This window comes from Ailuropoda melanoleuca, chromosome 6, assembly GCF_002007445.2.
Source record: "Ailuropoda melanoleuca isolate Jingjing chromosome 6, ASM200744v2, whole genome shotgun sequence".
In the NCBI taxonomy this organism is placed as follows: domain Eukaryota; kingdom Metazoa; phylum Chordata; class Mammalia; order Carnivora; family Ursidae; genus Ailuropoda; species Ailuropoda melanoleuca.
Window position 1 is genome coordinate 86,648,607 of NC_048223.1, and position 11,661 is coordinate 86,660,267.

The window sequence follows — 11,661 nt, forward strand, 5'->3', positions numbered from 1 at the left end:
CCACAAGGCCGTCGGAACATGCAGTATGGCCAAATTCTCCCCTATGAGGTTTCTAGTAACTCACATTATACAGGAAATTGTTAGGTTAACCAAAAATTAGAATTGCTTCTCAGTCTGTCCCTCACATTGCCCCCTGGTTGATATGGGGGACTCTGGACATAGACCAGGTAAGGAGGGCGTGCCTCCACTCCCAGGCATGTCTGACACCCACTTGGTCAGAGAAGTTTCCCTCACAACCACCCATGCCAATGGGACAGAACTCAGCTCATGACCACAGCATGCCCGGGAACAAGCAGATAGCATTTCCTCACCCCAGAGAAGAAGAGGGTAGGGAGCAAAGTCAAGTTTTATTATTAAACAACTTTAATCCAAATGCTGATTATTATTTGCAGTGTTTGAAGGCACAAAATATACCTAAAATGTATGGAATAGTCTAAACAGAGTTATAAATCCAAAGAGCAAAGCATGAAAAAAAGATACATTCTGAGCTGACACAGAAATCCGAGTTGGGAATTTTTTTTTTCTGGAGAACTTACTTGAATATCAATCATTTCCCCTCATGCCAAGGGTAGGAAATTTAAAAAATAACATAAACATGGTGAAGAATAACACCATGAGGTGTTAAGGGATTTTTATTAATATAAGCAGGATACCTTTTCCTCAAAGATGTGTGTGCTCTCTTTCTCACAGGCGCACACACACACGCACACGCACACACGCACGCGCACACACACACCTGCCATCTCTCTCCTCTCCCTGACACCCATTCTAAGCAAAGCTGTCCAAGAAGACATCCATGGTGTACCCCAGAAGACAGATCATCTCAGCGAAAAACAGACTTGGGAGTGAGATAAGGCAGTGAGACCAGAATTTGATTAAAAAAATAGATATATATGAAAAACTGACCATCCCGGGCAGGGCCCCCAAAGTGCTGATGGAAAGAAAAGGAAGCCTGCCCTCCCTTAGGAAAACCGCCGCTCACCCACAGGCTTCACTGTGCGCATGCGCCCGGCTCCGGGCTCTCCAGGTTCTCATTGGAGAAATGTCAATGGATCGCCTCGGTAGCACTAATATCAGGCCATTCTCAGCATCCAGAGATAAATAACATAATTATAAACACTCTTCTCCCCGGGGTGCTTTTAGCTGACTATGTGATGCAGCCGTTCCTTTCTGCTCAATCATGTCAGTCAGGACTTCAGGAGAGAAATCAATCCGGGGCTGGTTATCACCCTCCTAAATACACCTCTGGACTAACTCTACAAGGCTAGAGGAGACGCGGTCAATAGTCTTTGTATTTCTCCATGACCACAGACGGGCTCTCAGCTCCCTGATTACTGCCCAGCCCAGGGAGAGGGGTGGGGGCAGGGAGCCCAGCCGTCTGGGTGCCCCATGTGGGCTGTGTTTACCATCCTGGCAGGTTAGGAGAGCAGAATCGCCCTTGTCTTCAGGAGAAGAGCTGAAGTGATACGGCTCACATTACTCGAACTGCTCTGCTCCTAGTGGTTCATTGTCTGGTTCTAGAGTTTAATTGCCCCAGGAAAGATGAGGGAGGCGCGGCTGTCTGGCTGTCCTAGCCTTAAGGGACAGAGCTGCCCAGCAGGTTCGCTGGTTCAGGGATCCTCCTGGGAATCTCAGAGACTATATGATGCTCCCAGCCCATGCACTGCTATGGGCTGGCTCACTGCTTGAGGGCTTCTGGTCTGGCGAAGGGGGCAAAGCAGGCAGTGAGGACTGGGTCCTAGCTATTTGGCAGACTGCCTGCAGAGTTTTAGACCTGGAGACACGCTTTCGCTTTTGCTTCTCTGGGCAATGAGTTACATGTCTTCACATCACACCAAATTATGCTGCTCCTTCTCTAGGAGCCAAGGCTCCTTCCTATCCGAAAAAACACGGTCCCGTTGATCTATTCCCAGCACTTGCCATCACCTAGGGGACTGGGCTGTTCACGGGGGTACCTCCCTCCACTTCTCCAACAGAATCCTTTGACCTGAAATTACAGGTCACAAACCCAGGGGATATTCTCCCTCTCCCTGGCCTCACATCTCACCACCTCACCTGGCCCACACACCACACCTAGCATTTCTCTGCTCACACGGAAAAAGACAAGCCCACCTCTGCCAAGCCTCCAGAGCCAACGATGGGGCCTACCTGCCTTTTCCCATATTCTATCATTTGTCGGTTCTTCTAACTGGGGAAAGAAAGTAAAAAACAAGGCCAATAGTATGACCCTAGAACATGTCAGCATCAAAGCTCTCAGAGACGGTCACTTCACTGGGGGTGCTTTTCTTGGGCCCATAGCACACGGTGTCATGCGGTGGGTGACCAAGAGGACTGCCCCATGTTCCGGGAGCCTCCTAAGTCCCAGGCTGACAGGAACAGCTGATCACCGTATAGCGCAGTGGCCGGGGTCACGCCAGTGCTGGCTCACTGTTGATCTACCCAAGAGGATTAAAGAGGAACAAAGGGCCAGGAGCAGAGGAACGTGGCAGGAAATCATGGGACATGGCAACGAGCAGCAACTGGGGCTCCTCTAAAGGGAACAGCTGCTCATCTTCCCCTCTCCCCCAGCAGGAAGGGGCTCCTTATCTGATCACCCCTCCTGCCTTTAGAAAGGCCCAGGAACAGGGGGCTTCTTTGGCACTTCAGAATGATCACAAGTAATTCGCCTTTTTATTCATATAGAACAAAATTTACAAAGTCATTCATACAGTTTTTGTGGTTTTTTTTTTACTGACTTCTGAAAATTGGGAATATTCAAAATACACTTTTACCCCACTCCATTCTGTCATTATTTACACATATGTACAAGAAAAAGGAAAGAGTCTTTGTGTGTGTGTGTGTGCATGTGTGTGTGGTTTGTGTTGTTGTTTTCTTGTATTAAAAAGCTCTGCTGGTCGGGTGGGTGGATGGACGGGCGGCAGGGCAGGCGGCGCGGTCAGATGGAGGTGCCGTGGGAGGTGTCCAAGGCCTCTGGAAGGACGCCTCCCGGCACAGGCTGGAAGGACATGGGGATGGGGGTCTTGACCGGGCTCTGGCGGAACAGCCCCCCGTTGGGCGACCTGTGTTTGCACTGCATGGAGGGCATGGTGGCGGAGCTGCTCAGGGGCAGCGGCAGGTTGCTGCCCGGCCCTGACGACAGTGTCCGGCTGGTGCCGTGGCTGCTTTGCTCGGGCAGAAAAGTGCTGACCGAGAGCTGCGTGTTCTGGTACTCTCGTGTGGGCTCCAAGGCCTGGCTGGGAGCCAGGCCCCCCATCTCCAGGGCCGAAAGCTCAATGGACGCTGGGGAAATCTGCTTGTGGGCAATGTCTTCATCCATTAGGCTGTTCATGCGCCGGTGGACCTGCTCCAAGTTCACTTCTTTGTCCTGGAGGGAAAGCACAGGAAGGTCAGGCTGAGCCCTAAGATGAACCACGGCTGGCTTTCCACAAACTCGGGGAGGCCTGGAGACCCCAGGCCTATCAGCCTGCTGGACACTGGGTGAGCATCCCCTCAATCCTCCCACACCCCCTCACCTGGATGGCTGGCCCTCCGTTATGTGGGGAACCAGTAGCCTAGGACACTGTCCCAGGTAGCGGAGACCCAGCAAGCAGGCCCTGGCAACACGTGCCTCCCCTCGTCACTCTGCTTAGGACCCCTGTCATACCCGGAGGCAACGCTTGTGAGAAGATGCCTTGAGGAACCGGCAGAGACAAAAGGAGAATAAAGGAGTTCCCACGGGACTAAAAGGAACTGGTCCTCGAGCCCCTAGTGGGCCCCATGTATTTGCCATCGAGTTCGTAATCCTCAGAAAGCCTTGTGTGATCATCCCCATCGTCCACAAGAGGAGGCTTGGGTTCATGAAGGTCAGTGGCCTCCCTGGAGTCACAACCCTTGTGATGGGCAGGGGCAGCCTGGGAAGCCTGGAGTAGGAGGTGAAGTCCAGGCTGACCCTGAGATCCCCAGTTCTCCCCGTGCAGAATCTCCAGAGGAGCCAGCAAGCAGGCATATCCCTGTCTCCAAGGCCCACGGGGCTGGTTCCTGGATGAGGAAGATGGTGGGGATGGTGAGGAAGGGGACTTCTCAGAGCTCGGAGGACTTTCCTGGTATCAAGAGGATTGAGGCCACCGAGATGGGTGACCCTCACACTTGACTCTTTCTCATATGGTGAATGGTGGCAAGGAAATGGTTTTGTTTGTGTGCTTGAGAAAGAGAAGAAAACAGAGCAAGTATCACTCCTTTCAAATAACTTGATGTTTTGTCTACAATATCAAAATAAATCAAGGAGGCCAAACTGCTTGGAAGCTCCTAGGAGACAAAGAGGATATACTCTTTTTGCTCAATTCTCCCCAAGGAGGTGGGGCATGAGACCAGGTGTCCCTGGAGGAGCCACGCCAGCTCCTTGATGAGGTGTTTAAAGTTTCACTCCTATTTTCAGGCAGTATAAGTGCCAATGTGCCAGGCAAGTTCATGCCTACGGCCATGCTTCCCTGAGGTCAAACTCCTAGAGAAATGCCATGTCAAAGTTCTGCTCTGAGATAGAACACCACAGGCTGTTTAATGGTGACGTTAGGAGCCTGTCTTGTAGGGTGGTTAGAAATACCATACAATGTAGAGGCCCTGAATGTGCTTTCAGAAGAAAAAAGAAGGAACCATACAAATCTAAGGGCCATTCCAGTGGCTGCTTTGAGATCCTAGGAGGCTGGTGGGAGAGGATTTTCCCCAGGAAGAGGCCACCCTCAGTAGCTGGCATGAACGTCCCTGTCTTATGGGTGGTTAACCCCCATGGAGTCTCAACCCACATTTCCTCGAGCAAGGAGGTTGCCTCTGCAGTTTACTCCTTGTTCCCAATGCCCCCCCACGTGGAGAAGGCAGGGCCACTGCTCTCTCCACACCTTTGCTGAGTTCATGACTGGTAGACAGAGGTTGGCTTCTGTGGGACACCTGCCATTTTCCCAGAAAAAGAAAACTAACAACACCCACAAGACAATAAAGACCTCATCCCGGGTCAAGAGCAAAGCTGAGAGTAAGAAAGCCAACTGATTTGAGGATGGAAGATACAATGCGATGTGGCCCTGTGTCCCAGATGGAAACATCAGAAATCACTGGCAGACCCCCATGGGCAGAGCCGACACTCCAGGGATCTGTAGCCCCACACAGCAGAGCTCAGCTCACTGATGCTGGGAAACCAGCTCCAAGTTGAGGACACCTCTGGGTGGCAAATGTCATGGGTGACACTGGAGAAAGTGGCTGAAGAGTACCAGGTCTTTACTTAGTCTGACTAAATGTGATGCAGGCACTGTGTTTCACGGGCTCTTTTAAGTTTGTAAAAAATACAAGACGCCAAATTCAAGTTCTTTTCATTACCTTACAGCATATTGATCCAGCTCTGTGCAACCTTGCCTTTTTCTCTGTGTTTTATCTACTTTGTTTTTGTTCTTGCATATGAAACTATTTTTAATAGTTTTTTTAAACTGTTATATTCATTCCTGGCTTTTTAAGGCCATCATCCATCAATTACCTCTTCCTAAGAAGACCATGGTCTGTGTGCTTTGGGGAATTCCTTCTTTCTCACCGGATAAGAGTTTGGCAGGTACCCTGCCCACCTGTAGCTAGGATCATGACACAAGCAAGGACAATAGGACTGAATCTGAATCCTGAACAAAGAGATAGAAAAGAGTTGACTGGGGGTGCCTGGGTGGCACAGAAGTTGGGCGTCTGCCTTCGGCTCAGGGCGTGATCCTGGCTTTATGGGATCGAGCCCCACATCAGGCTCCTCCGCTATGAGCCTGCTTCTTCCTCTCCCACTCCCCCTGCTTGTGTTCCCTCTCTCGNAAGAAAAAAAAAAGAAAAGAGTTGACTGTCCTTCCAATATAGCAGTAGAACTTCAACAAACTTTCTGCTCCGTGACCGTCCTCCTATCTCTTGCCCCCCAGCTCTGTGGACAAGCCTGACTCCTGCCCACCACCCATCCTGCTTCTCCAGCCTTCTCATGGTTGCTACGTGCCCCAGATAAACTGCTGATACAGCTCTGTCATCTGCATCAGCCAAAGTCACTTCATAGCTATGTTGGTAAATCTCTGTATCTATTGGTTATCTTCATTTCAAAATATGGGAAGGACACAAGACAAATATCAGAGATCCTGGAAGCTGGAGAAGTTGAGAGAGAATTTCAGACACTTTTGGAGTTTAATAGTATAACCCTCCCTTCTCTTTGCAGACAGCAAAGCTCGTAGAAGGTTGGATGAGCCAGGTGTCCCTGTTGACAGACCCTTCAGTTTCCATCAAAAGAAAACTAATGGCCACTGGACCTGGGATCATGAGAAGAACTGGTTAGTCACACAATCTCATCTTTTCCCCCTTTAGATTTTCTTTCCAGGGCTTTAAGGGTCCTTTTGGGGATGGAAAGAAGTCAAGTTTAGGAGTGGACTAATTTGGAGTGGAAGGCAAGCGTCTTGGTCCCAGCCCTGTCCACTCTGGTGGTTAGAAGAAAGGGCGTGACCCTTTTTCTCAGAAAACTGTTCAGGAGATGCTCCTCATTTTGCTTGAGTCTAGAGGAAAAGAAGGGGAACTTCCTGCCCAACAAGGCCACAGGGAGGCAGAGAGTCGAGTGTGGGGACCAAGTGAAAGGAGCCCTCTCTATCTAATGCCACAGACACAAAAGAGAAGGAGAGCTTTGAGGCAAGGCCAACCACCCAAAATCCTCTGAAGAAAAATGTGAGCAAAAGAGGTCTCTGAGATGAAACTGTTCACCAGAGAAGTAGAAGGGGGAAGAGGTCTGGAGAGTGGGATTCTCAGGTGGTTGGGTATAGGCCACGACCTGGCATAATCATCACAGCTGTGAGGACTTGCTCTGGTCATACCAAAGCATCTAGAATAAAAGCCAGCCCAGAGTGTTGATGTGGAGACAGCCTAATTATCCTAGAATCAGTATTTTTGGAGGAAAGAGCTTGAATAATTCCCTAAATCCAAATAATTTTTCTCGTGCCTCAAGCTGAGCACCAACGAAGCAGTTCCAAGGACTATAAAGCTATGCAGTGGGTATGGGCTTCCAGTGGAGGGCAGTCATGAGCCCGTAACCCCTCCACTGCAGGACCCAGAAAAATGTCCGCACAACTTTACGGACTTTCCAGGGAGACCTTCCCACCCCAAATGGCAGTCAAGCAATTCATCCTCTCCGCACCAGCGGCACTTCATTCTAGTCAAATTCTATTACTGCCGGTAGCTCCCACACAAAGCAAACTCTGAAGGAACAAGGTGCCATCGTGAGCTGCCCATATTTGATCATTTAACTGGACAGCACAATGAGGAGAACTAAAGAAAATGCCTTGCCGCCCTGAACACACGTGCAGTCTGGCTCTGAGTCTGCCACGACGTCCCTCAGCTGCCTGCTTCCTCCGCCGCTGTCTAGGGGTCAGAGCCCAGGGGCAGAGAACTGGAGAAAACCACCTTGTGTGGTAAAGCCGAAAAACATAATCTTGGGTCCCCTGGGGCCACAGATTTAGCTCACACGAAGTCATTTCCAGTGGCCCCTGGCCAGGGAACGAGGAGGTGGAAATAATCCGCCTGCTCGAGGAAAGAGGCAGGAGTGATTTGAATAATTATCTATATTTTAGACAAAATGGGACATTCTATTATGTTATGCAAATTCAAATAATGGACTTTTTTATGTGAACTACATCAGTTTACATCCTCATTATCTCAAGTTTTTGGTGTTCAACCGCATGGAAACTTGCCGCTGTCTTCATTAATTTACTGTAGGTAACTGACCTAGTCAAACATCCCTGAATATGACACAAAATTCACAGACCGCATTTATCCATGAATCCAGCCGAATTCTGCGTTTCTCCCCTCATATTAAACATGATGACAGGTGCACCAACAGAGGTGACTGGGGACCCTCTCCCAGGCATTGTCTTGCAGAGAGATAAAGTTCTGTAATTAAGCCGCTGTTCACCAACGTGAAAATAATTCAGTGTACTGGAAAACGGTAATTAACTAAACTATCATCTATGTAACAGCCGGTTACACATGGGACTCGTTAGAACCGACTTTGCTTGGTGTCCAACGGCTTTTACTTTAAGTTGAGATGGAACAAAAATGGGATGAGGGACTTCACACCTGACTGGGACGGTTGTAGAGGTGTTCTCCCGTTACCACTGAGACCAACTGGGTTCTAAACGAGACCCAACAGCTGGGAGAAACACTATCAATATGATCTCCTTAAGTATTGCTCCAAAGACTTGCCCGGCTTCAAAGGGCTGGGCTGGAGGTCTGAGACTAGTGGTTGGGTAAGAGCAAAGAAGTTCAACAGTTAACGAAGTGGTCTCAGGAGATGATGGGCAGTTTTCAGAGCATCGTGAGAAAGAGCTCCAACAGGCTCACTCACACATTTCGTAGAGGAAAGGCAGAAAGAGGAGAGAGCTAAGAACACCTTCCATCATAGGTGGTAGCAGCAGGTGTACAAGGGGTGGACTGAGGCTGGGGCTGAAGAGATCTGCTCAAGGTCACACAACTTCATGGTAAGTGGAGTGTCAGGATCAGAGTCCACATCAACCTGGCTCCAAACCTGGGCTCTTTTCCATTATGCCAGGCTGTGTGTTCCCAATTTCCCCTTGGGAAGGATGGTGCAGACCAGTGGTTTTCATCTTTGTCAGGATATCAGAAGCACATGTGAAGCTTTTAGAAATTACCGTTGTCCAGATCTACCCAATACAACCCTTTGGGGAATGGAACCCAAGCATCTGTATTTCTAAAAAGCTCCAGGATTAATCACCTTTGATGTGCAGCCAGAATTGAAAGCCATTGATCCAGTTGCAATGATTACACAACAATTTAACATGAATAACGTTTTCTTTATAGGAGCCTAGACTGGTTCATTCATTCGATAAACTCTTTTGAGCTCCTTCTACCAGATGAGCTAATGTTCTTGGGAAAGCATCCATCTTGGTCCCTGGCATATAGAAGGTACTCAATACTTCAGTTAGATCCATCACTTCATAACGAGAGGCTCCGCTGTTCCAGAGACTGGGCTAAGTGCTGGGAATGCAGAGGTGGAGAAGCGCCAGCGGACTCTGACCAGGGATAAGCAGGGAAACGATTCACAGCAATTTGGAATTGCAGCCAGCACGAGTGCACACACAGGGAGGGGAGGCGGCCCATGGAGGTGAGTGGGGGAGATCTTCCAGAGGGGCGTGATGTCTGAACTGGTTGTGAGGTCCACACTGGTGTATGCTAAGCTTTCACTGCCTTCCTGCTGGAAGGCCCTGGAATATGGGCTGCAACGTACACTCATTATCCTCACCCTCTTGCTAAGAGGTCTGGTATTGGCAGTGCAGCCATTGGGCCAGGCTCAGTTTTCAGGAGAAGAGAGAAACTGGGGTTCAGAGGATGTCAACACCTAGCCAGGAGTCAGGATCCCGGCTCAAGAAAAAGCCCAGCTTACATCTTTCATTCCCCAAATTGTCCAGAGGATGCTAGGTAGGGACCCCTGCTCCTGCACATACCCCATGGAAGGCCCAGGGGAAGACACGTCCTTCATATTCCAGTTCTGTCCCGGCCACTTCTGCATCCTCTCTCTTCAGGGCGAAGGATGCCTTCCCCCAACATTCTCGAAGAGAATCGGGACAGGTAAGAAGATAACGTGTAATCTTGCTGGCACAGACAAGGTGCCGTAAGATGTGACTTGTCTTCCCCACACTCGTGACTGCCCATCACAAGGTCCTTGGGATGGAGTAGCGCCTTGGCTGCCATTCCCCAAGCACGTCCCGTGGGCAGGTGCAGTGTATGGCACTTCCCACACCCTCCTTCATTGCACCTCAGGGCAACACTGTGAGGCTGGCATAAAGGACGAGGGGAAAGGTACAGGAGAGAAGAATCTCTCCATGGAGTTGAAGAAGCGTCAGAGGAGTGGAGGCAGGGAAGGGCGTAGAGCCAAAGGGAGCATCCCTCGAAAGGAATCTTCCACGGAGAGCAGGCGTGAGCTGTCGGGACAGGCAGACAGCAGCTGGCCCATGGGCTGCTCCCCTGCCCCCGCTGCCCAGACACCCTGGCCTCCGTCAGTGGCTGACCGCGGTGGAGGCAGGGCCTGGGGGAGGGCAGGCAAGGTAGGCAGCACAAGCATTCCACGTTCCCAGCCCAGCGACAGGTGATTCATCCCTCACTCTTCATGTCATCTCCCATTTGTGCGGTTCTCATCTTTATTTCATGAAGATTTTATTCTCCGAGCAATGGCTCCACTTCCCCCATAAATCTCGAGGGCGGCTCTTTCCTGTGCCACAGAGGAGGCTGCTCTCACCTGCACTGGGTAACTACATAATAGTCTGAGTGCGGGGAAAAATATGAGCCCGAATCCACATGAATATTAAGGGGTTGAGCGCACATTACTATTCTTCCTCAAGTAGGTGTCTAAAGTCTGAAGACAGCTCAGCGCAAGCCATTAAACACAAGAACTACACCCAAAGACAGCTTTCTGGCTCTTAAGAAATATGGCCAATGCCCAAATGAAGCATTCTAAGATGAACCAGACACGCTCGCCTAATTGCAAATGCTGCTCCATAAAACATAGGCAACCAGTACCACAAAGTGGTTCTGGATTAAATATCATTATTATTTGTGGGAGCTTTGAAAGATATGTTTCTAATATCCTGTTGGGTCAACCCCTTCCTGGTTCCCATTCTCTATGTGATGAGGTCCCAACCACTTGGCCTGGCACCCAAGTCCCTCAGGGCAAGCCCCTGCTCCCTGGTCCAGCCTCCTCCACTCACATCCCCTTGCTGATGCTAACACTCCAGCCCCCAGAGCTCCGCGGGGAGGGAGGGTGAGGACTATTTCCTTCCAGGCTGTTCACCCTGACAACACTTCTGATCTCACAGGTCTAGGATCTGTACCAACCCTTCGACACTGACTTCTAACAACTCTAAGCCCCAGGAACTCTTCACTAACTAGTACCCCTGCCCTCTATGTCCCCACCATGCCCAGGCTGGGCTGGGTGCCCCTCAGTACGTCCATGGTACCCTCTGCTCACTTGAGAATGGTCCTGATCAATGAAGGCTGCTTTGATCAGCCTCTCTGCCACGTCTGTCCCTGTGGAGGCAAACTCCCTGAGGACACGGCGATGCCCCTATAGGCATATTTATGAAAGGAAGAAGAGGGAGGGAGAAATTTCATTTGAAAAACAGAAACCCATAAAAACAGGAAAAAGATGGGCTATTTCCTTCTTCTACCATGTAACCCCAGAAGAAGGTTCTTAGCAACACCAGAAGGAGCTGGAAGGAAGGCAGCTACCCTGCTTTTCTAACCTGCCTCTTCATTGGTCCTCATTCCTACCTGAAGCAGGTTGGTGGTAGGGGCAGAAATTTCCACATTTTCTAGGCAGGACTGATGTATTTCATCCTCTCCTCTTGTGTCTGAGATTCTGGGCTTATGCAAAAGCCAAAAGAGAAACTAGGATGCTTTACTGGCAAGAAGACAGCTGTTCTCACACTAGGTCATTCCTTGGTCTCCTGGTCTTTTCTTTGCATTTCTCTCTTTTACCTCTGCCTTCTGTGTCTCTCCAATAATTGATCCCAATACCTGTCCTTCAGTCCCTCTCTGGCCCTTTGTCTCTCTCTGCCTCTGTCTCTCTGTCTGTGTCTCTGTCTCTCTCTCTCTTGCACACACACACACACACACACACACACACAC

At 49.9% G+C, this 11,661-nt stretch overlaps 1 protein-coding gene across 1 annotated transcript in view; it reads right to left on the reverse strand.

Moving 5' to 3' along the window:
- Nucleotides 1–2,834: 2,834 nt before the first annotated feature.
- Nucleotides 2,835–11,661, reverse strand: part of GRID1 (glutamate ionotropic receptor delta type subunit 1) — a 731,471-nt gene continuing 722,644 nt past the window's right edge. Inside the window, exon 16 of the mRNA XM_019795472.2 lies at nt 2,835–3,364. Within this exon, the coding sequence (XP_019651031.1) occupies nt 2,936–3,364 (429 nt within the window). The 3' untranslated portion in view covers nt 2,835–2,935. The remainder of the gene's footprint in view (nt 3,365–11,661) is intronic.